Raw genomic sequence first — 25,364 nt, 5'->3', positions numbered from 1 at the left:
AGAAAAAACACTCTCACACACTCTCTCACACTCTCTCACACACACACACACACACACACACACGCACACACTCACACACTTCAAGACAAATACCTGCTGATGTTTTGTTATTAATGAGTCACTGAATGTTCCAGATAAATAAAGTAATGTTTCTGCTTCTGTAGAAGATAAAACATAAAGATGTAACATATAAGTATTAAACTGATAGAATCAGACTTCAGCTCAGAGTGAACTTAGTGACTCCTGAACTCTCCATCAGGTAATCAAGGATTTAAATCAACACTGAGCTGTGATGCATCCACCACATGCTGCTCTTCTTTACAGCTCCGTCCTCTGAACAAACACCTGAAGCTGCAGTCTCTCTCTCTCAGACTGTAACTCATCACTCCAGGTTTAACTCCTGACTCGACCTGCAGACAGCAGAGCGCCTCCAGCTGCAGGAACTGATGACTGACGCCGACTTCTGACTGCAGACATGGATCCAAAACTCAAGTAAGAAATCAGGTCTGAGGTCTGGTTACAGATGTGATTTTGAAGATGGAGCAGCAGGTTGTTTTTATCTTAAAGCTGACTGTGTTTGAAATGTTCCAACTTAGTCTTTAAGTCTTTTCTAGATCAGGGGTTCCCAAAGTGTGGGTCAGGACCCCCTGAGGGGTCGTGAGATGTCTTCCAGATTTTTTAGTTTTTTTATGTAATCTAAATTTTCTTATTTTTCCCATTATTGTAAAAATATAGACAAAGATTGCAATTACATTTGAAATAAAACCCTATTAAGTACATTTCATTATTTCTGCCTTTCATTGTAGCCAGATGACTCCTAAAGTCAGGGTCAGGGTTAGCTAACAGTTAGTCATGCAGGTAAACTCATTCTGAAGTTGAAGTAAATGAAGTATGAAGCCACATTAAGTCACTCTGAGGGACAGTAGGGGTCACGGGTCTTTGGCACCTGTATTTTGGGGGTCGCGGTCTGAAAGGTTTGGATTTCAGAACATGTTTCTGTCTTTTAGACACACAATGTGCAAAATGTAAGGACTTAATCTGACTTCACTTCATCATGATGATCACAGCGAGCTGTGCAGCTGTGTTCAGACTGACAGCAGCTCAGCACCTCGTTAACTCCACTGAGACTACAGCCGAGGGTTTGAGGGGGACAATTAGGATCATCCTGAAAATACTCACCTGCAGCTTCATCTGCCAAGCACCATGAAATAAACATGTGTCACTTCAAGCTGCTGGGAGTTTGTGTACAGAGTTATTACACTGTTCACCTCACCATAATGGACTTTAACTGTCTGTGAGTAAATTTGCAGAGTTGTAAAATCATGAAAGAACAGCAGTGAGGTGTTTAAACGTCTGGTAATGATAGACCTTTCTGACTGGAGTGATCACTTTGAGTTGTGTGTCAGTGTTCAGCCTCTCTGTGAGGATGTTTGTGTGCAGAGGTCGTCACTGTGAGCAGCTTCTTGCTCTCATGTAGTTCTCTTGATTCAGTGTGAGCAGATAGACGCAGGATCTCATGACCTCAGTGAGAGCAGAGGCGATGCTGAGGACGCCTCAGGATACAGGGAGACCTCTCTCCTGTTATGAGCTGTTCTGTATCCGTGCAGATTATTGATCCTGTTGTTACAGGGACAGGGAGAACTGGTTCTGAACGCTGCAGCCCGACTGATCACTGGTTCATGGAAACAGATCACATGACACCATCCTGTCGTCTGTGCAGTGGCTTCCTGTCCTAACTTTTAAAGCTCTGCATGATCAGGACGCTCAGATCAGCTGATGGGGGGTTTGCTGGTTGTACCCAGATCCCCGGTTTGGGCTTTTGCAGCCGGGGCTCCTAAACCCGGGAGCGACCTGAAACCGGACATGCTGAATCTGTCTCTAATTTAGAAACCCTTTATATCCGTGCATCTCCCTCTGCTTCTCCTCCTTCTTTAGTTGTACTCTGAATGTGTTGTGATTTATTTATAGTTTACATGTTTGGTGCTTTAAAGTAAAAGATATTAAGATGATATTTATAAGGACTTAACGTCAGACAGTCATCTTGATCTTGTTAAAGATTCTCAGTCTTTGTCCCTGTATGTAGAGAGTTTCAGACCCCTCTAGAGACTGTTTCTGGTGTTATTGGAGACTTTTGGAGACTGAAAGCACGTACTGTTCTTACTCTTCTTAACGAGCAGGCTCTGTGAGTCCCTCCATACAGCTGCAGTCAGAGCAGGAGGCGTTCACCGCTCCATGCAAGACTGCAAACGTATCACACATGCACGAAGCCGCCGCTGGTTGATCCCACCTATTGTGTCTCTTTTTGGTCCATTTAGATTGTTATATATTTTAATATTTTATTAAAATTTTCAACACATAAGACACACAATATTAAACACACTGAACACAATACATATGGCCTTACACACTTGTAGTAGCTTGAAATGCATCACTGAGAGGGGGGAGAGAAAGAACAGATACTAATAATGGAGGGTAATATTTGGGTTAAACTGAAACAACACAAATTTGAAATAAATAAGTGAAAGTCAGTTGGCAGGGGTTCATCCTATATAGTGCAGAACTGGCTGCCATACCCTTGGTAACTTCTTGATTGAGCCCTGGGTTGTGTATCATAGTTGCTCCACCCTGAGGTGGCTCAGTATGTCTTCTAACCAGCGCCTGTGGGAAGGTGGTGTGGTTTTTTCCCCACTGAAGCAGGATGAGCCGCCGTGCTAGGAGTAAAGAGAAGGCCACCACTGCTGCCTGGTTAGCTGAGATCCTGCAGTCATGTGGAACGACCCCAAATACGGCTGTCACTGGGTTCAACGCAATCTGTGTGTCACACACTTCTGATAGAGTATCAAACAACCCGGTCCAGAAGAAGTCTAAGCTTGGACCGGCCCATTTGATCGTTAATGAAGACTAATACATCAAGTATAAATGTTAGGATTAAAATGTTCTGAGTGGACCATAAAACTAAACTAAAACTAAAAAAATCATAAAACAAGAAGGACCTCCAGCAGAGTGTCTCTTTGGACTCACATGTGCCGGTTGGGAGGATTGCAGTATTTAAAAAAACAAACATGTAATGACAGAATAAAGTTAATTTGTAGTTTTAAACATATTGAAGATGTTTTTTTACTCTCTTTGTCTCTCCCATGACGTCCCTCGTCTGTCCCACAGCGTCCAATTATGCAAATTAAGTGATGACATCATTTATTTTATCACTTTTTCCCTTAAGGTCAGTTTTGGCGCCCCCTGTGGACAAACCTGTACCTCCTATCTAAGGTTGCAAAGGGGTGGAACATTAGTAATTTAGTCTTTAGTGTTTTGAATCCAGACTCTAGTGGTCAGTAGAGAATTGCAGTTATCATATCGGCTTCATGACTCAGTGGCTGCTCGGTCCAGCAGTGACCTGATCCTTCTCTCAGGGGCAGGTCCCTCCACCGAACTCCACACTAACACAACACCTGACCAAAACCACAACTAGTTCAACACGGGACAGATGGATCCCGTGTTGTCTTTAGGAGGAGACCGAGCAGAAAGGAGACCAGATGTTTAAGGGCTTAGACCGGATCAGGTTTATGTCTCATGCATGAGGAAGCAGCTCTCCTCAGGACCGTTCACATGTCTCAATAAGTCTTTATTTACTCTCACGTCAAAAACTGAAGGATTGAGAGGAGTGACATGATGATGCTGACAGGTCAGCTCTCTGTGTTGGTGTGAGCCAGGACCAGGGATCCTGGAGACAGGCTGAGGGACAGACTCTGAACTAGACTCTGAGCAGGAGAGGTGACAGTCCTCTAGCAGTCAGCTGAGTCTCGTTAGATGTTTTAGTGGATGACTGAAGGACCTGAATCCCTCCTGTAGCTGCTCAGAGACAGAACTAAGAACCTCTCTGGACTTTAAGGATGGATCCTGAAGACAGTCCTTCATCCGAGCACCGGTGAGCTGGTTCAGTTTAACTCGTTGCTCTTCAGCTTCTTTTGGTAACTTCTGCTGCTCTCTGAAATAACACTCAGAGTTTCCTTCCTCTTTGGATCACTCTGAAGGAATACAGAGAGTTAGAGAAACAGTGTGAACATGAACTGAAGGGTTGAACGTGTTAACTCATGCAAATATCAAACCCTTTAATGCATCCATTTAATATTAAGAAATAACTTTAGATTTTAAAGAATCTTTCTGAGCTGAGTTTGAGGATCTGCAGGAGTGACCTTTGCTTTGATGGAGTGTTGAACATTGATATTTTAGAGACAGAATGACTGTTCAGGATAAGATTCAGTCTTTAAAGTTGCTCCTATACACAATAATTAAGAGAATCAAATCATATTAACAGAAGAAGAAATTAATCAGTCTGAGTGGAAACAATCTAATCTGGATTTTCAAAATAAAATAAGACTGTGGAGAGCCGACTCAGAGAGCATGTCTGAAATCAGCTGAGAGGTTAGAGGAAGATGGAGAGCAGGAGGGAGAAGAGATGATCCTCATTCAGAGCGACTCAGGACATAAAGAACATCACTGCACGGGCGTCAGGGATGCTTTTGGGATCCAGAATCCCAGGCCATGCCTCTGATCCAGAAGTCCAGGTCTTGAACTTGGACTTGGACTGGGAAAAGGAGAGATAGTTTGGTGTCCTCTAAACGTGGGCGTGTATTTATTATTTGAAGTTAAAGAAACTAACTTGGGAACTCTTGGTTCCCTAAGAGCCGGTCCAGACCGTACTCTTTGTTTTATAATCTACAGAAAGACTGATCCATCACAGGCTCAACACTCTGCCTCATTTCCCAAGTTTCAGCATGAAGGACAAACTTCCTTCAGCAGGCAGAGACCTCGAGCAGAACCAGACTCAGACAGACATCCTCTGCCTCAGACCTTTAAAGTCATGCTGCTGCACACTCAAACAAACCCATGTGTTTGGATCGTGTGAGAGAGAAGTTTCCAGTGTTCGGACCTGAAGTATTCTTCTGTAAACTGTTTAAAGATGTCTGTAATCCTTTATTATTCATCCTGACTCTTTGAAACCTTCACCAGGACCCTGACCTGCAGCTGAGGTGTTGTGTTGTTGTGTTGTTGTGTTGTTATGTTGTTATGTTGTTGCTCCTCCGTCTCGTGTGAAGATGATTTATGAAGATATTAAAAATAAGATTCTCTGTGAGCAGGAAGGCCAAGCTGATCTTCGGCCTGAAGGGGAAGAAGAAGAAGAAAACCAACAAAGACCTGGTCCTGGCAAACAAGGGAGCTGTGGGTAAGGCCTGGAAAACAAACACACACACACACACACACACACACACACACACACACACACACACACACACACACACACACACACACGCACACTCTGTGGTGATCACTCCTGTCATGTCCCTGCGGTGAGGCTAACCCTTGTCAAACAGCAGCTTGTTAAATACTGTGACTTGAACATGACTTCCTGTATGATATGTATTGATGGTTCTGAACACGATGATCCGTCACCACACCATGACTCCGTCTCTGTTTGTGTTTCCAAGAAGCTCCTCTGGAAGAACTCAAACAGCAGCTTCTTCTTCTGTAGTCTGACATGTTTTTACATCCAGACGTGAACGAGGAGATAATCTGATTTTAAAATGTGATAAACCAGGAACATTCTGCAGAGGTTCCAGTTATTATTGGTGGTATTTTTGTTCCTTTGTGAGAAAGAACATCCAAAGAGAGCAGAAAGGGGCAGACGTGCAGCAGAGAGTCGTGAAGTTAAACCAGTTATTGCTGCAACAACAGCTTCATGCAGCCTCTGGATGTGCAGAGTAAACTTAAACTAGGACTTGGCTTCTTGCAGCCTCAATTGGGATGCTGTGGCTGCAAGTAGTATTGTAGTTTACCTGAAGAGAGACCAGGTCCTGACCAAGACCAGAGTGCACTGAGGCAAAGATGTAGAACAAGATCAAGGCAGAACAAGACCATGCAAACACCAAGACCTGACCCGGGCCAATCCAAAGCTGCATGAAATAATCAAAGTATTAGATTCACTCAGAAACCTCCACAGAGAGAAGAGAATAAAGGATGGGATCAAACTGTAATGATTTTGTTTTGTGGTAGTCTTAGATTAATGCTCATACAGTTTGGATAAACCTGCAGCAGTCAGGACCTGGACTCTTATTGAAACACATTTTAAAGCCTTCCTTCTGACACAAAGACCAGATGCTTTCAAACCGGTCCTGAGATCTGTCTCCAGACCAGGACTGCTCTGCAGGCCGGCTTGAAACAAGGCAAACATCCAAGAGCTTCCATAGTGATCAAGATCTGTAATTATATCCAGATCATTTTATCCTCTTCACTTTCATCATATGCTTCCTCTTCAGAGAGCGAGGCCGAGGCTCCTTCTGAAGAGTCGTCTCTGCTGGAGGCAGAAAACATGGAGGAACAAACCGGACCCTCTGCAGTCAGGACCAGGATCTTACCAAACACCAAGAGGTAACATGAACACACGTGCTGAGTCTGAGAGCAGAGCATGAGAGTGAATAATCTCTCCTGATGAGCTGTATATTCATCTCTCTGCGTCTGACTACAAACAGATCATATGATAATGATACTGCAGAGACAGCACAGATATGAACATGACATCTGTGACAGCTAATCCTTCCCTCAGTGTGAAACTCCAGCTTTAATCAGAGTCTTTAAAGTGATGACTGTAAAGTCATGTATCTATTATTGAACTCCCACAGAGCCAAACTGAAGACTCGCATCCAGGACAGTGAAGGGAAACCACAGAGCTTCCAGGTAACAGCACACACACCTCAGTTATCATGTCAGTAACATGTCAGTAGCATGTCAGTAGCATGTCAGTAACATGTCAGTAGCATGTCAGTAGCATGTCAGTAGCATGTCAGTAGCATGTCAGTAGCATGTCAGTAGCATGTCGATAACATGTTAACACCTTGTCACGTCTGCGTCTCAGATCGCCATCAACATCACCGAGGCCCGACAGCTGGTGGGAGAGAACATCGACCCCAGCGTGGTGATCGAGATCGGAGATGAGAAGAAACAGACTTCAGTCAAAGAGGGGACCAACGCTCCCTTCTACAACGAGGTGAGAGAGAGAGAGAGAGAGAGAGAGAGAGAGAGAGAGACAGAGAGACAGAGAGAGAGATAGAGAGAGACAGAGAGACAGAGAGAGAGATAGAGAGAGAGAGACAGAGAGACAGAGAGACAGAGAGAGAGAGAGAGAGACAGAGAGAGAGAGAGAGAGAGAGACAGAGAGACAGAGACAGAGAGACAGAGAGACAGAGAGACAGACAGAGAGAGAGAGACAGAGAGAGAGAGAGAGAGACAGAGAGAGAGAGACAGAGAGAGACAGAGAGAGAGAGAGAGAGAGAGAGAGAGAGAGAGAGAGAGAGAGAGAGAGAGAGAGAGAGAGAGAGAGTGAGAGAGAGAGAGAGCAGGTGAACCCTGCAGGTGAGCCTTACTCTGAAACATTAACCCTTTGTTCTCCATGTCTCTCTCTCTCCTCATCAGTACTTCGTGTTCGACTTCTTCGCACACAAAGAAGTGTTCTTTGATAAAGTCATCAAGCTGACGGTGAGTATGAGAGGAGATCTTGATCAGGTGTTCTCAGACTTCAGGTCAGGGTTTTCATTTGGCTTCCAGATCTTAAAGTCATCAGTTTATCAAACCTGATTGGTCAGTCTCTCTGCAGACGATGCTGTTATTTTTATGAGACATGTAATCCATCATCTTCCTCCTCTTTGAAACTAACAGTGTTTATATTTTTGTGAATTTACTCTTTCTTGAAAATTTTAAAATCTGTTGCAGATTTCAAAGTTTTGGTTCTTGTTTCTACTCCACATAAAAATGTTGTTAAGGTCTAAGCTGTAATCTTGTAAAGTCATGACAGCATGATCCATCAGCTTTGCTTTGAGCTGTAATATGTGTTCTCTAAGGCTTTGGCTCGCTCGCCTGGTTTTCTAGAATCCATCATGAATCAGTTCCAAGTCTTAAGATGGTCATCACTCTCTCTTCTGTTTCCAGGTGATGCACTCTAAAATGTTGAGGAGTTTCTGCATCGGGTCGTTTAAGCTGGATGTATGGACCGTCTACAAACAGCCAGGTAGCTCACCTCTGGTGGTCACGTTCCTGAAGAAGAAATGAAGTGCACCGTGTTTGAACATGATGTTGGTGTAGCCTTAAAAGCTAATGCATGCTTTCCTTTGTTCCCCTTCCTCTGAGAAGCTCCTGATGATCTGTCAGCTGCAGACAGCAGCAGGCTGAGGAAACTGATGCTGCTTCTTAAACGTGCAGAAGACTTCACTCCTCCACTCAGATATCACCACACTTCTCTTTCTCTCTCCCTCAGGTCACCAGTTCATCAACAAGTGGGCCATGCTGACCAACCCTGGTGACATCAGCACCGGGGTCAAAGGTTATGTGAAGTGTGACATCAGCGTCTCGGCGAAGGGAGACGCCACGCAGCCCGGACAGAAAGCGAGTGATGCAGAGGAGCAGATAGACAAGTACGATACCAGAGTCTGTTCTGTTAGCTCCTCTCTTCGTCTGAGCGCCGAGCGTCTCTGTCTCAATTAATCTTTATTTATAAAGCACCAAATCACAACAAACAAACAGAGCAGGTCTAGACCACTCTATGTCAAATTATGAACAGAGACCAACACCAAGACCGGACTGTATGTGGAGCGCTTAGACCGCTAGGCCACCAGCGCCTGGGTGGACCCTTATCATGTCTTTTCCATGCTCCAACTTTAGACCAACATTCCCACTTTTTTAAAACCCTGCAGAGATCCTTAATCTTTCTGCAGATCCTTGGTCTCTTTAAAGGATGAACTGTAGATATCTGTTATCTCTGTTAGAAGATGCTTCTCTTTGTTTGTCTCTTCATCAGGAATCTGCTGATACCAGAAGGTTTCCCCTCAGAGCGACCGTGGGCTCGTTTCTATGTGAAGGTGTACCGAGCTGAAGGCCTTCCCCGGAACAACTCCAGCATCATGGCCAACGTCACCAAGGCCTTCATCGGAGACAACACGGCTCTCATAGACCCGTATGTGGTCGTCAGCTTCTTCAAACGCGTGGTGGGTCGAGGAGGAAACACATGACACGTCTGTTTCTGTAGTAGCTGTTAGAGGATTATTCAGTGTTTTTTAAAGGAAGTGCAAAAGGATCAAATCTGTACAGAGCTTCACATGCGTGGGTTTAATTCTTGATATGAATCTGTGTTTTGGAGACAGTGAAGGTGAGAAAGTTCAGATTCTTTGCACCAGTTAGACCCTGTGTCCTGTGGGAGAGATATTTACTGACAAGAGCCTCAAACAGTCCAGCTTCAAAATATCTGAGCTGTCCCTTTATCTCAGAAGAGACCAGGTTTAGTTCCTTGTCTTGTTTGGTTGGTTTATGTTGGTCCACATGACCCTGCAGTAACCTAGCTGTCCTCTCAGGGTCGCACAGCCACTCAGAAGTCCAACGCTGACCCGGTGTGGAACGAGCAGATCGTCTTCATCGAGATGTTTCCTCCTCTGTGTCAGAGACTGAAGATCCAGGTCTGTGTGTGGAGGAGGAGGAGGAGAAGACAACCTACAAAGAAGGAGTGAAAGTGTGACTGAGTTCTGGTTTCTCTCTCCTCTCAGGTCTGGGATGAGGGGAGCATGAGTGATGTTGCTATTGGAACACATTACTTTGACTTGAGACGGATCTCTAATGAGCAGGACGGGGACAGAGGTAAGGAGAGACTGATGGAGGTGTGACAGCAGAGGACAGGTTGTGAGTCCAGGAGAGGTGAAGGAGGATCAGGTCAGGGTTGTTGGATCAAAGTCTCTTCATGTCTGTCTCCTCAGGGTTCTTACCGACCTTCGGTCCTGCGTGGGTCAACATCTACGGCTCTGCCAGGAACTTCTCTTTGGGTGACGACACGGTGGAGCTGAACGAGGGCATCGGAGAGGGAGTGTCCTACAGGTCGATGTTCTAAACCTTCTTTCACATTCAAATCTTTCTTCAGAATAAATCCATTGATTTAGAAATACCTCGCCAACAACACGCCGTCTGCTGCTCTCAGGGGTCGGGTCTACATGGAGCTGGCTGTGGAGATCCTGTCAGGAGGGACAGGGTCTGAGTCCAAACTCAGCAAAATGGTGAAGTCAGTGAAGGATCCTAAAGCAGGGAAAGCTGGAGGGAAGGACGGGAAGGCGGCTGCAGGAGGAGGAGCGGGAGGAGCTGCAGGAGGAACCGCTGATGATGACAGAGGGAAGTCTGTGGCGGCTGAGGTGATGCCTGTGGATAATCCTCCTGTGGTGAGAAGCTTTTAATCCTCCATCTTAACATGCAGAGTAAGACCTGGTGATAGTGTAGTTCTGCAGACCGGGAGCAGGGGGGGCGGGCATTACTGATATTTATATAGCACCTTTCAAGAAACCCGAGGTGGCTTCACGGGGTCAGGAAGGGGGTCTGGGGGGTAGGTGGCCTTGAGGAAAAGGTGAGTTTTGACTGCTTCTTTAAAACCGTCCAGGGTTGGGGCGCTTCGGATGTCTGCAGGGAGAGAGTTCCACAGAGTAGGGGCGGCCACACTGAAGGCTCTGTCCCAGAGGGTCCGCAGCTTAGGGTCCAGGATGGAGTGTGTTGGATGAGGAGGTCAGCCAGGTATTGGGGGGCGAGGGCACGCAGGGATTTGTAGGTGAGGAGGAGGAGCTTATAGGTGATACAGTACTTCACAGGGAGCCAGTGGAGGTGCATGAGAGCCGGGGTGATGTGCTGCCAGGGCTTGGTGTGTGTGAGAACCCTGGCAGCCGGTCCAGGGCATTGCTGGGTACCCCGAACAGGTCTCCATTGCAGTAATCCAGCCGGGAGGTAATGAAAGCGTGGATGAGGGTCTCTGTAACTGGATCTGAGAGAGATGGACGCAGACGGGAGATGTTCTTCAGGTGATAGAAGGAAGACTTGGTTACAGATTTGATGTGTGAACGTCAGGAGATGGGGAGATGAAACAGCCGTCCACATGGAGGAGGAGATCTCCAACCTTCCTGAGCAGTGGCTCGGGGGCCACAACCATGAGCTCCATCTTTGTACTGTCGAGTTTGAGGAGTTTAGATGTCATCCAGGTGTTTATGGAGGGAAGGCAGACGACCAGAGACTGAAGGGGAAGCTGGGTGGATGGTGAGGTGCTGAGATAGAGCTGAGTATCATCAGAGTAACAGTGGAAACTCTGGTCTTTATTTGAACTGATACCCGGTCTCTCTCTGTGTGTCACCTGTAGCTTACAGACAAAAGAAAGACCAAGTTTCAGATCTGCACATTTCAAATCTTATGGTCCACGTTAAAATGATTCCTTTCTTTCATGAGAGACCAAATGAAAAAGATGCTTCAGCTTTGTATAAAGCTAGATGTGCATGTGCAAAAACTAACATGCAACACACACAATGTGCAAAATCTAAATCAACTGAGGAGCCGGCTGAATTTACACGCAGTCCTTTAGACGTTCAGGAGTCTGCTGCTTAAAACAACCTGTGCTGGATATCTTCAAAGAAACTTTCAGACATGGAAAGTAAATTTAAAAAACAGATGCATGAAGAGATGTTGGTGTGTGTGTGTGTGTGTGTGTGTGTGTGTGTGTGTGTGTGTGTGTGTGTGTGTGTGTGTGTGTGTGTGTGTGTGTGTCCAGCTGAATGCAGACCACCAGGAGAACTATATTCTGTTCGGGTCGTTGTTTGAAGCCACCATGATCGACCGGAAGATCGGAGACAAACCAATCAGCTTCGAGTTCTCTATGGGTGAGCTGTTTCTGTTTCAGCATTAAAGTCACGTCACAGACACCATCATGTTTTCAGAAGCAAGTTATAAAAGAAGATATGAGCTCCAGAAGATAACAAAGGGACAGGGTGTTAGACTCTGTCATTAGAATAGGATCAGTTATAGATCCCTGTGTTTGTCTGAAGCTGAAGTCCAGTCAGATAAATGTGCAGTAAAGATTAAAGCACCTTGCATGTGTTGAAGAAGCAGACTTTCACTCTCTCCCTCCACTGATGATAACGTCTCATCCCTCAGGTAACTTTGGTAACATCCTGGAGCCGACAGGCGTCCCCGCTCCGAGTCCCTCCATCGGTCGCAGGAGTCCTTTAAGTCCTAGGTCGCAGGCGGTCCAGGACAAAGGTGACACATTGGGCACCTCTCTCAGCCCCTCCTCCCAAACCTCCCCCCTGTTACCCAGAGACTCCAAAGACGGCGCTCCGATGGCCTCCAAGTCCAGCACGCCTCCGGAGAAGCCGCTCATCGTGGACGGGAACAAGTTGAGTCTGAAGGACGTCGGGTGTTTCCTGTTTGTGTTGTTGTTGCCCGTTGTACTGTTTGTTAGTCTTCACCTTCAGGGCGAACACAAACCCTCCGTCTGCAGAGATGCTGCTTCACATCCACCAGCTTCCTTTAAATCCAGAGAACCACCACACATCCACCTGCCAGAGTGTGATCCCAGTTCACTAAGTTTTGGTGTCACCTTTTCTTCACCTTGAAAAATAACATCTTTGCATATAATGTGTTTCTAGATATGCATCTTTAAGTTATAGAAAACCACAAAACATTAGAGACATGGAGTTAAAATCATATATATAACAACAGGTCCAAACACTGACAGAGACAAGTACTTCTTTTAACTTTTGCAAAGCAATCATGAAACCACAGAGAAGTTTGTGCTGCAGCCACTAAAGACTCGTCCAGACAGATAGACGGTCAGTGACACGTCAACATGTCAGGTTTGTTTAAGAAGCTATCCAACACTTTGTCCAAACAGGAGCGCTGCAGCAGCAGAACGCTGAATGTGCACAAAGAGGGCAAGTGCAAAACTTGCATTCAACTTTTCATTTGTAAAAGCATCATCATGTTCACTTTAAAGTATTTCAATAAGTGTTCCAGCATGAAGCAAAGAGAGCCTGATGACTGCTGCCTCTAACAGCTTCATGTCTCCTTGTTACTGGACGGAGCAAGGAGAAAACATGAGGCGTACTTCTCTCTCACCTGAGCTGACAGTGCGTCTGTTTCCTGTGTACTCCTGTTCATCGCTCCCTTAAATAACTGAGTGTGTGTGTGTGTGTGTGTGTGTGTGCACATTCAGGTACTACATGTATCTACCTCTGGAGAAGCAGAAGCCGTGCATTAACGTGATGAGTCACTGGGAGGACCGAACCTACCGACTGTGCAACTCCAACATGCTGGAGAACATCGCCTTTCTGTTCGTACGTACTCACTGTGCATCACGTTCTTATCAGACTGGAACTGAAGGTTTACCACTTATAATGTAAATATTATAGGTCTTTAAAGTTTGAACACGTCTCTGCTTTCCTTCATTCTGTCTGTCAGGAGGAGGGCGTGGCCCGGGCAACCGAGCTCCACAAGAAGTTAGATCCAGGAGCCGAGCCGATGCTGAAAACCACCCTCAAAGAGTTCTGTATGGACGCCAGGTCTGCAGATCAAATATCATCTGATCACTAAAACACTTTCTTTTATCTCATGGCATGACAGAATTTAACTGCATATCTTTAGATTCATGCTTTTTAGAAAGCACGGATACAAATCAGGTCACCGCCTGTCTCCTCTTTCCTTCAGCAGCAGGAGACATGTTGGTAAAAAGCAGAGCTTAGACATGTAGAGGACAAACTGACCAGGACTTCATCCCAGGTTTAAAAACACACACTTCATGAACTGTTCCCTCTGTGTTCCTCTGCAGGAGCTTCATCACAGCAGCAGAGGCCAAGCTGAAGGCGGAGCTGAAGTCGAGCTACCTGACGCAGCTGGACAAGAAGCGCCTCACCATGTGCAAACAGGAGCTGGTGGGAAAGTCTTTCATCCTGACGGCTCTGTGTTTATTCTGGATCTGTCTCTTCTCACGGCTTTCACAAACACATCGAGAACCTTTCAGTCTTATAAACAAAGATGTTATTCTCAGATCTGACCGTGCAGACCTGAGGGAGAGCTTTCCTTTATCTCTTTGAAAGGTAGAGATAAAGGTTGGTGTGTTGGTGTGTTGGTGTGTTGGATGTGATGTGTTGTCTACATGTGTTCCAGGAGATCATGATAGAAGAGGCTCAGTCTTTGGGAGAGAGGAAGAGGAAGGTCCCCGGAGTGAAGGGAATGCTGCAGAATGCAACCAAACTCACAATGAAGCTCCGGTTCCTGGTGGTGGAGGTACAGGACTGACCCTTTCAGCTTTTAGACATCAGTGTTTCCTCTCTGTTAACAAAGTGCCCCTAACTCTCTTTATCTACCCCCTCTGACCCCCTGCAGCCTCAGCACACCGTGCCGGACGTCTTCGTGTGGTTGTTGAGCAACAACAAGCGTGTGGCGTTCGCTCGGGTCAAAGCCAGAGACCTGTTGTTCTCCGGAGACCAGGAGTCCAGAGGAGTCCACTGTGGGAAGATCATCACGCTGTTTTTAAGGGTGAACACAATCAGGACTTCAACATCAACCAGATCCTGCCCCCTAACCCCGACCTACGAACGCTGACCTGTGTATTCATGTGTTTGTGCTCAGCCTCCAGGGAAGAGGGTGTCTGGACTGTCGGTCCAAGCAAAGCTGGACGTGTATCTGTGGTTTGGTACCTATGAGGACTCAGTCAGCATGCTGGACGACCTACCTGCAGGATTCAGACCAGGAGCAGGGGGCACTGATGCCAGCAGCCCTCCAACATGCCTGATCAGTGCAGGTGAGACAGAGGAAGACTCACTCTCTCCATTTCAGTTTCAAAGTAACAAAAAGGTCTAAAGATGTGTGTGTGTGTGTGTGTGTGTGTGTGTGTGTGTGTGTGTGTGTGTGTGTGTGTGTGTGTGTGTGTGTGTGTGTGTGTGTGTGTGTGTGTGTGTGTGTGTGTGTGTGTGTGTGTGTGTGTGTGTGTGTGTTTCTGTCCTCAGAGCAGCATAAGTTCCACCTGAGGTGTCACATGTATCAGGCTCGTGGTTTGATCGCTGCTGATAACAGCGGCCTGTCTGACCCGTTCGCCAGAGTCACGTTCCTGTCTCACTGCCAGACCACCAACGTAAGAGTCTGTCTGTGTTCATGTCACATTAAAGTGTTCTTAGACTCTGGACTCTGACTTACTCTCAGGTACAGGACATAAGCCATGGTCCTGTAGAGCATAAAGAGCAGAATCCTTTCAACTAAGGATGAAGGAGATTTCACCAGAGGAGGCCAGAATCATCAAGAGAGGATTTAGATTTATTTTAATAGGGTGATGATTTGATGGTGTGTGATGGTGTGTGATGGTGTGTGTTGGTGTGTGATGGTGTGTGATGGTGTGTGTTGCCTTCAGGTGATCAATCAAACCCTCAGTCCGACATGGAACCAGTGTTTGCCGATGAGCCGCCTCCAGCTGAGCGGGGATCTGCAGCACATCCAGGAGGAGCCGCCTCGCATCCTGATCGAGGTGTACGACGATGACGCTCTGGTAATGACTCAGTCTGAGAGCGATCCATAGATCCATCAGGTCCTGGCTGTGTATATTTTTATATATGTTGCTGCTTCCTGTCGTCCCTCCGGCCCGCAGGGTAAACCGGAGTACCTGGGAGCCACGGTGGCGGTCCCTGAGGTCCGCCTGAACTCTGATCCTTACACGCCTCCGACCCTGAAGTACAGCCCGCTGCACTGTAGCAGCCAGGCCGGAGGAGACCTGCTGGCTGCCTTCGAACTGCTGCAGGTGTGTGACAGTCACTCTGATTACCTTTGACCTTTGAGTTCACCTGCATGATGAAGAGGAGGGAACGGGGAGGAAGGAGGAAGGAGGAGGAGGAAGGAGGAAGGAGGAAGGACTGATAATGAGGAAGAGTCTTTGTGATCAATGTAGATCCCAGAGTCTGGAGAGGGAGGTCTGCCAGCGCTGGAGGATCAGGAAGGAGGGATCTACAGGGTCCCTGCTAACATCAGACCTGTTCTCAGCACCTACAGGCTAGAGGTGTGTGTGTGTGTGTGTGTGTGTGTGTGTGTGTGTGTGTGTGTGTGTGTGTGTGGTGTGTGTGTGTGTGTGTGTGTGTGCCACCTTCAGCAGGACCAACCTCTGTCTATGTTTCCTCCACCAGGTGTTGTTCTGGGGTCTGAGGGAGCTGAAGAAGGTCCAGTTCCTGTCTGTTGATCGTCCTCAGGTACGCACACACACACACACACACACACACACACACACACACACACACACACACACACACACACATGATGGCATGAACTAGCTGAATATGGTGTTGAGCCAATCGTCTTGATGAAATAATACCTCTCCTCTCCTCTTCTCTTCTCTTCTCTCCTCTTCTCTTCTCTTCTCTTCTCTTCTCTTCTCTCCTCTCCTCTCTCCTCTTCTCTTCTCTCTCTCCTCTCCTCTCCTCTCTCCTCTTCTCTTCTCTTCTCTCCTCTCCTCTTCTCGTCTCTCTCTCCTCTCCTCTCTTCTCTTCTCTTCTCCTCTCTCCTCTTCTCTTCTCTCCTCTCCTATCCTCTTCTCTCTCTCTCTCTCTCCTCTCCTCTCCTCTCCTCTTCTCTCCTCTTCTCTTCTCTCCTCTCCTCTTCTCTCCTCTCCTCTTCTCTTCTCTCCTCTCCTCTCCTCTTCTCTCTCTCTCTCTCCTCTCTGCAGGTCTTCATAGAGTGTGCAGGTAAGACTCTGCGCTCCTCCGTCATCCAGAAGTACAAGTCCAACCCAAACTTCCCCACGCTGGTCGATGCCATCGAGCTGGTGAGAACACAAACATTTCTATAAACAGAGCGTGCTTTAAAGTCCGATCTGTGACCTGGATCTGGGACCTGGTTCTGTGACCCGGTTCTGTTCTGCCGTCCCTCAGGAGCTACCTGAGAACGAACAGCTCCACCCTCCTCTCAGCATCACGGCGGTTGACTGGAGAGCGTTCGGTCGCAGCACGCTGGTGGGGAATCACGTCGTCAACAACCTGAAGGCCTTCAAATACATCGCACCTCCACCGCCGCCTGCTCCCCTACCGGCTCCCAAACCACGCAGGGTCTCCTACACACCTGAGCTGGATCCGCCTCCAGAGCCGCCTTCACAGAGCAGTGAAGGTAACACAGTCTGAGCGTTTCAGTCCTCACAGAAACAAACCAGAGCAGCTGACTTTATGCAGAGTCATGAGAGTGATGTTGGAAATGTGTACGAAAACAGTCAGTCACACGTTTGACTCACTTCATCTTCATCTCTGTCTTCTAACCAGCGGGACCGTCCCAGCTCTCCATACAGACCGGTCTAACTGTTCCTCTGAAGACTCAGGATATCCTCATCACTGTGGAGGATGAACCTCCGCCTCCAGCCCCGCCCACCTCCAAGAGAGACGCAAAGAAGCCCCGCCCATCTGACGCAAAGAAGAAGGTGACCGTTTCTGTGCATTAGAAACTAAACGTTGTTCTGACTCCTTCATGACCGTCTTTAAATCCTCTTTGTGTTCTTTGTGAATATTTCAAATCAGGACGGGATGACGAAGAGCTCCCGCCGCTCCACCAAACGCAGGAAGAGGACGGTGGCTGACGAATCAGCAGAGTGCGTCATCGACTGGTGGTCCAAATACTACGCCTCTGTAGAGAAAGAGGTCAGACTAAGAGGCGCTGAGTGTCGGCTTCATGAAAGCATCAATACAAAGTCTTTAAATATAAACATGTGAACATGTTTCTGTTTCAGACCAAACAGAAGGACGGCTCTCTCCTCCCTCAGGTCTTTGACAAAGGTAAGAGTTCCTCTGAGGAGACCATGAGGAGGTCTTTTTTGTTGGCTCCTCTTTCCCTGGATGCAGTTTTAGTTTGACTGTCCTGATACAGAATGCCTTTTTTGTGCACCTTATTGGGACTCATCAGATCTTCATCACAGGTTTCAAACCCAGAGTACAGATCCATCAAACCTTGGTCTGCTGCATGAGTTCAGTATCAGTAAAAAACGAGTCACTTTACTGATGAAGTTCAGCCACAGCTCGGCTACGGTTCAAGATTATAAAGTCTAGTGCAAATATCTTCTCCAGCTGTTCAACACCAACAACAGACAGACTCACTGAGAGACAAGCTGTGCGTTCAGTAGCTACAGATCCAAATTTCTGCAGCCTGCAGGAGTTGGTGGAGACCAAAAACAGAGCAACAACTGAACTAATATTGGACTTTCATGCATGTGCCTGGTAGACAGAAGCATTTATCCAAATGATTCCTAAGGTAACGGAGATGCAGGACGTGTAATCAAGCAGCTACTTTAACCTCTGTAGTGATATGGTAATCTTGTTTTTGCTGCTGCCCCCTAGTGGCCAAAAAAAGCATCCACACAGACAGTAAATAAAAGTATCAGTGTGACTCCTGGATCTTTAAAATGCATGTGACTCTCACCACTGATGTGTTTAATGAAGGTCTGTGTTAAAGGTCTGAAGTAAAGTAGGAACAGTAATCCCTTCATCATGTTCCCCTCACCCACACACACCTTGTTGTGTGTTGCAGCGTCGACTTACAGCGGCTTGCTCAGCGCTGGAATAGACTCCCTGGGTAAGACAAAGACCTGCAGGTGTTAGACTCTCAGAGCTGCATGGGAGGGATCTTCTGCTTGGTCGCTCCTCTGCTATTGACTGTTAATGCTAATGCTTTGAATCTGCAGGGATCAGAGTGGTGCTGTTTATTACTCAAACAGGCAGACGTTCAAGTGTTTCTGATGAACTGCTCTGAAACAAACTCTAATGATTGAATCAGGTTCAAACAGCAGACCTCTTGTGGAGCTTTTAGGTTCCTCTGCTGTGCTTTCTAACTGAGCAGTGATGTTCATGCTCTGTGTTCATGTCCGACACTCTGTGCGTCTCTGAAACACGTCCCTGTTTGTTTCCTCAGTCAGCCACTCGGACGGAGACAAGAAGAAGAAGACACTGAAAGGAAAACCGACCGTGGACCCTAAACTTGGTGTTCCTGCTAAGTTAGCCACACTGAAGGTGAAGAAGCTGCAGACTCTAACTCATGTTAGAGGAAGCTGCAGACTCTAACTCATGTCAGAGGAAGCTGCAGACTCTAACTCATGTCAGAGGAAGCTGCAGACTCTAACTCATGTTCAGAGGAAGCTGCAGACTCTAACTCATGTCAGAGGAAGCTGCAGACTCTAACTCATGTTAGAGGAAGCTGCAGACTCTAACTCATGTCAGAGGAAGCTGCAGACTCTAACTCATGTCAGAGGAAGCTGCAGACTCTAACTCATGTCAGAGGAAGCTGCAGACTCTAACTCATGTCAGAGGAAGCTGCAGACTCTAACTCATGTCAGAGGAAGCTGCAGACTCTAACTCAGGTCAGAGGAAGCTGCAGACTCTAACTCATGTTAGAGGAAGCTGCAGACTCTAACTCATGTCAGAGGAAGCTGCAGACTCTAACTCATGTCAGAGGAAGCTGCAGACTCTAACTCATGTCAGAGGAAGCTGCAGACTCTAACTCAGGTCAGAGGAAGCTGCAGACTCTAACTCGTGTTAGAGGAATCTGCAGACTCTAACTCATGTCAGAGGAAGCTGCAGACTCTAACTCGTGTTAGAGGAAGCTGCAGACTCTAACTCATGTCAGAGGAAGCTGCAGACTCTAACTCATGTCAGAGGAAGCTGAAGACTCTAACTCATGTCAGAGGAAGCTGCAGACTCTAACTCATGTTAGAGGAAGCTGCAGACTCTAACTCATGTTAGAGGAAGCTGCAGACTCTAACTCATGTCAGAGGAAGCTGCAGACTCTAACTCATGTCAGAGGAAGCTGCAGACTCTAACTCATGTTAGAGGAAGCTGCAGACTCTAACTCATGTTAGAGGAATCTGCAGACTCTAACTCATGTCAGAGGAAGCTGCAGACTCTAACTCATGTTAGAGGAAGCTGCAGACTCTAACTCATGTTAGAGGAAGCTGCAGACTCTAACTCATGTTAGAGGAAGCTGCAGACTCTAACTCATGTTAGAGGAAGCTGCAGACTCTAACTCATGTTAGAGGAAGCTGCAGACTCTAACTCATGTCAGAGGAAGCTGCAGACTCTAACTCATGTCAGAGGAAGCTGCAGACTCTAACTCATGTCAGAGGAAGCTGCAGACTCTAACTCATGTCAGAGGAAGCTGCAGACTCTAACTCATGTCAGAGGAAGCTGCAGACTCTAACTCATGTCAGACTCTAGAGGTTCAAACTGAAAGACTCAGACTTTATCAGAATGTATTGAACGTAACTTTCAGCATTTTTTACCGGCTGTGTGAGATCATAAAAATGAGCTCTTCTTTTTGCATAACATGAAGGTCATTATCATGTTGTTTCTGCAGGAGGTCAGAGAGTACAAACTCAGCTCTCTCTCTGCATTGGACTTATTTTTCTTTAAGTGTTTGCACATGATGCAGCCTCCATAAACTCTCCTGCAGAGCTAAGAAGGTTTGCTGCAGCTCACAAGAAGCCTCTAAATCCTGAATACCTTAAACCCTCAGTCACTAACGTGAAGGAGCGGTCTGCAGCCTCCTCTTAGTCTCCTGTTGGTGCAGGATCATTTATATCATTATATCATCATTGAAACAGGCCTGCATTGTTTGTTGCATCATGCACGTTGACTGGCTCAGATTCATGTGCAGAGTATAAGACACAGTGCTGCTTTTATTTCTACCATCTTCAGAGAGAGTAATCATTAAGACTTTATGTCTTCTTCCTGATGGATGTGTGTGAGTGTCCGGTGTAGTGATGTGGATCATCTCTCTGCAGCTCTATAACAAGGAGCTGGAGGCGGAGTTCGGGCCTTTCGATGAATGGGTGAAGACGTACGAACTCTACAAAGGGAAAGCCAACGACGAGGACGGCGGCACAGACGAGAGATTCGTTGGTAAATTTAAGGTGAGGCGTTCAGGTCCCATCTCTGTGCAGGATTATTTGATATCAGGGATCCTGACAGGTGATCTGATTCCTGTGTGTGTCTCTGCAGGGGAGATTCTGCCTCTACAAACTGACCGAGGATGACGACGAGGACTTGGAAGAAGCTGTGGACTCTGGGCTCTTAAGAGTCAACAGAGGAATCCCTCCCAACACCCCGATCCAAGTCCTCATACGGGTTTACGTGGTCTCTGTGCGTGCTCTTTGTTTAGGAGTCTCTTTATCTCTCTCTCCTTCCTGACAGCAGTGTGGTATCTCAGAGTTTCCTCTCCTCTCCTTTCTGCAGGCGTCCAACCTGCACCCGGCGGACCCTGACGGTAAGGCCGACCCTTACCTCGTGATCCGGCTCGGCAAGAACGAAATCAAAGACCGAGACAACTACATCCCCAAACAGCTGAATCCTGTGTTTGGACGGTACGCACCTCGCCGCCGCCGCCGAGCGCTCCAGCTTCATGTTTCAAACCTGAGTCTGACCTCTCACCCTGTGTCCTTCCTCGTGTCCTTCCTCGTGTCCTTCCTTCCTACTTCCAGGTCTTTTGAGATCCATGCCACGTTCCCGAAGGAGTCTCTGCTGTCGGTGGTGATCTACGACTACGACATGGTGGGAGGGGACGACCTGATAGGAGAGACTCGCATCGACCTGGAGAACAGGTTCTACACCCGCCACAGGGGCACCTGTGGACTCCCTGCTGAGTACAGCCTGTAGGTCCATCCCTCATTACTGCTGACAGAGTCTTTATCTGGTTCTGAGACAGACTGACCTTAAAGCTGATCTCAGGGATGAATCCATCCTCACATAGAGTTCCTCACAGGAGCTTTAAACGGGTTAGCTTTGGACGGACGTGTTCAGGTTTTAAAACCAGAGGATCTGTGTCTGAGGACTGACTCTGTCTCTCTCTGTCTCTCCTGGACTCTCCTTTGTGTCTGTTAGAGACGGGTACAACGCGTGGAGAGACTGCCTGAAGCCTTCAGAGCTGCTCAGCAAGATGTGCCGAGAGAACGGCGTGGACGGTCCTCACTTCAGACCGGGGCGGATCATCGTGGCAGAGAAGGTGTTCACGGGGAAGACCCTGTTCATGAATGAAGGTAGAGACTGAACGACAGACGTGTGTGTGTGTGTGTGTGTCTCTGTGTGTGTGTTTCACATTCATGTTTATGTCCTTGTGTCTCAAAGACCAGCCTGTGGAGTCCTACGAGCACCTGTCTCTGAAGATCCTGCACCGCTGGGCTGAGATCCCAGTGGTGGGATGTAAACTGGTGCCAGAACACATCGAGACTAGGACTCTGTTCAACAAGGCCCGACCCGGCATGGACCAGGTACACTTTATCACACCTGATGAGATCAAACATCACCTCTCTACTGGTCTGAGATCAGATCTCAGTCTGCTCAGTCGCCTCAGAGTTTCAGAATAAGTCATAAAATCATGTTCACTGATTTCAAACCCGCCAAAATAAAAGCCTTGATACTTTTACGCCTTTACTTTGTAAGAACACAGATAAATATCTACAGCAGCATCTGAGAGAAAGAACTTAATGAAGTATAGTGGAAAAGATGGAGTGTGTGTGTGTTTGTAGGGTCAGGTCCAGATGTGGGTGGACATATTCCCCATGGACTTACCTCATCCAGGACCCGCTGTGGACATTTCTCCTCGTAAACCTAAAGGGTGAGATCCCTCTCTGTCTGAGTCTCTAAAGTCCTGATGAGTGATGTTAATGTTTCTAAGGTGAGTAACTGACACACCTGATGTCTGTGTTCAGGTACGAGCTGAGGATCATCATCTGGAACACTGAAGACGTGATTCTGGAGGACAGCAACTTCCTGACCGGTCAACAATCCAGCGACATCTACGTCAAGGGGTAAGAACACGCCGTCCCCCCCCCGTCCCCCTTTCCCTGATGGTCCTCAGGATCAGAGGCTGTTAGCATGTTAGCATGTTAGCATGCTCTGTCCTCCTTGTGTTTGTTCACGCCTCCTCATCCCGTCTGTCTCTGCAGCTGGCTCAAAGGACTGGAGGACGACCGCGAGGAGACAGACGTCCACTACAACTCTCTGACCGGAGAGGGAAACTTCAACTGGCGCTTCGTGTTCCCCTTCTTCTACATGCCAGCTGAGAGGGTACTGACCCAGACCCAGACCCCCAGACCAAGACCCACAGACTCAGACTGACAGACTCAAAGACCCACACACAGATTTAAGAACGTCTCCTTCAGACCTTAAATTTAAAATCCTAGAGTAAGACTTTTTAAAGATCAGCCTTTAAATAAAACCATGGTCCCCTCTCTCTCCCTATCCCTCTCTCTCTCTCTCTTTTCCTCCCTCTCCCTCTCTCCCCCTCTCCCTCTCTCTCCCTCTCCCTCTCTCCATCACAGGTGGTGGTGGTGAGGAAGAGAGAGAGCATCTTCTCTCTGGATAAAACGGAGCAGAAGCTTCCTGCGATCCTCATCATGCAGGTCTGGGACTTTGAGACGCTCTCCTCTGACGACTTCCTGGGTGTGTGTTCCTGCTTCTTCGTGTGTGTGTGTGAGTGTGTGTGTGTGTTTGTGTGTTTGTGTATCACTGATTCATGTGTGTGTTCATGAAGGCGCGGTGGAGTTAGACCTGCATGGATTCCCTCGAGGAGCGAAGACAGCGAAGGCGTGTAAGGTGGACATGCTGACGGACGGGACGGACAAGATCTCCATCTTCCAGCAGAAGAGAGCGAGAGGATGGTGGCCCTTCACCAAGTCTGGAGACCCCACGGTGAGCACACACACACACACACACACACACACACACACACACACACACACACACACACACACACACACACACACACACACACACACACACACACACACACCTGCTGAGGTTTGACTGACAGGTGTGTGTCCATGCTCTGAATCCATCAGGGGAAGGTGGAGGCGGAGTTTCATCTGGTGACGGCGGAGGAGGCGGAGAAGAATCCTGTTGGGAAAGCACGAAAGGAGCCGGAGCCGCTGCCGAAACCAAAGTAAGAGGAAGAGGAGGAAGTCTTCATCCAGTGAGAGGATGGAGGAGTGTTTGTTCTTTAGTGGATTTGAGTTTAAAGATGGAGAAGTTTTCAAAATCAAGAGCAGCGTAGAATAAAAACCAGAGGAGGAGAAATATTCAGAGAGTCTCAAATGTGTCGGAGTGTTTATGTTCAACTCCAAATATCAGGATTGAGAAGATAAAGAGACGACTTCTCCAAGTCCTCGTCCTCCTAAAGAGAAAGACTTTAAGGAATCTAAAACTGGTCTCTCCTCTCTCCTCTCTCTCTCCTCTCTCTCTCTCTCTCTCTCTCCTCTCTCTCCTCTCTCCTCTCTCTCCTTTCCTTCTCTCTCCTCCCTCTCCTCTCCTCTCTCCCCTCCCCTCTCTCCTCTCTCCTCCCTCCTCTCTCCTCTCCTTCTCTCTCCTCTCTCCTCTCTCTCCTCTCTCTCTCTCTCCTCTCTCCTTCTCTCCTCTCTCCTTCTCTCTCTCCTCTGTCCTCTCTCCTCTCTCCTCTCTCCTCTCTCCTTCTCTCTCCTCTCTCTCCTCTCTCTCCTCTCCTTCTCTCTCCTCCTCTCTCTCCTCTCCTCTCCTTCTCTCTCCTCTCTCTCCTTCTCTCTCCTCCCCTCTCCTCTCTCTCCTCTCTCTCTCTCTCTCTCCTCTCCTTCTCTCTCCTCTCTCTCTCTCTCTCTCCTTCTCTCTCCTCTCTCTCCTCTCCGTCTCTCTCCTCTCTCTCCTCTCCTTCTCTCTCGTCTCTCTCCTCTCCTTCTCTCTCCTCCTCTCTCTCCTCTCTCCGCTCTCTCCTCCCGTCTCCCCTCTCCTTCTCTCTCCTCCTCTCTCTCCCCTCTCTCTCCCTCCTTCTCTCTCCTCTCTCTCCTCTCCTTCTCTCTCGTCTCTCTCCTCTCCTTCTCTCTCCTCTCTCTCCTTCTCTCTCCTCCTCTCTCTCCTCTCCCCTCTCCTCTCTCCTCTCTCCTCCCTCCTCTCTCCTCTCTCCCCTCTCTCCTCTCTCCTCTCTCCTCCCTCTTCTCCCTCCTCCTCTCTCCTCTCCTCTCTCTCCTCCTCCCTCCCCTCTCCTCCTCTCTCCTCCTCTCTCTCCTCTCCTCTCTCCTCTCTCCCCTCTCCCCCCTCTCCTCTCCTCTCTCCTCTGTCCCCTGTCTCCTCTCTCCTGGCCCCTCTCTCCTCTCCCCTCTCTCTCGTCTCCCCTCGCTCGCCTCTCTCTCCTCTCTCCTCTCCTCTCTCCTCTCCCCCCTCTCCTCTCTCCTCTCTCCTCAGCCGTCCCGACACCTCCTTCTCGTGGTTTGTTAACCCCTTCAAGTGTTTCTTCCACCTCATCTGGAAGAACTACAAGAAGTACATCATCGCCGCTCTGGTCCTCCTCATCACGGCGCTGTTCCTCGCTCTGCTCTTCTACACGCTGCCCGGCGCCATCTCTCAGAAGATCGTCAACGGATAGAAACACAGACTCAGAACACACACACACACACACACACACACACACACACACACACACACACACACACACACACACACACACACACACACACACACACACACACACACACACACACACACACACACACACACACA

At 47.8% G+C, this 25,364-nt stretch overlaps 1 protein-coding gene across 1 annotated transcript; it reads left to right on the top strand.

The window, feature by feature from the left end:
* The first annotated feature begins 1,205 nt into the window (after positions 1-1,205).
* On the top strand, positions 1,206-25,271 carry fer1l6 (fer-1 like family member 6). Its single transcript, XM_034679064.1, has 46 exons — positions 1,206-1,294; positions 5,139-5,224; positions 6,315-6,426; positions 6,678-6,732; positions 6,911-7,042; positions 7,468-7,530; positions 7,981-8,059; positions 8,306-8,462; positions 8,846-9,032; positions 9,396-9,497; positions 9,585-9,675; positions 9,792-9,909; positions 10,010-10,244; positions 11,609-11,717; positions 11,992-12,232; positions 13,052-13,172; positions 13,297-13,397; positions 13,664-13,766; positions 14,002-14,121; positions 14,221-14,373; positions 14,467-14,638; positions 14,844-14,968; positions 15,242-15,376; positions 15,476-15,625; positions 15,773-15,880; positions 16,005-16,067; positions 16,541-16,639; positions 16,746-16,977; positions 17,127-17,281; positions 17,379-17,498; positions 17,588-17,633; positions 18,382-18,426; positions 18,763-18,860; positions 20,627-20,755; positions 20,844-20,984; positions 21,078-21,205; positions 21,323-21,493; positions 21,723-21,877; positions 21,966-22,108; positions 22,367-22,455; positions 22,550-22,648; positions 22,787-22,907; positions 23,162-23,282; positions 23,374-23,531; positions 23,681-23,781; positions 25,050-25,271. The coding sequence occupies exons 1-46, from the start codon at positions 1,215-1,217 to the stop codon at positions 25,228-25,230; spliced, it is 5,730 nt and encodes a 1,909-aa protein (XP_034534955.1). The 5' UTR covers positions 1,206-1,214; the 3' UTR covers positions 25,231-25,271.
* Positions 25,272-25,364: the final 93 nt, after the last annotated feature.

Source organism: Notolabrus celidotus, unplaced genomic scaffold, assembly GCF_009762535.1.
Source record: "Notolabrus celidotus isolate fNotCel1 unplaced genomic scaffold, fNotCel1.pri scaffold_309_arrow_ctg1, whole genome shotgun sequence".
Lineage (NCBI taxonomy): Eukaryota > Metazoa > Chordata > Actinopteri > Labriformes > Labridae > Notolabrus > Notolabrus celidotus.
The sequence above is the reverse complement of the archived record's forward strand: the minus strand, read 5'-3'. Positions and strand labels throughout refer to the sequence as shown.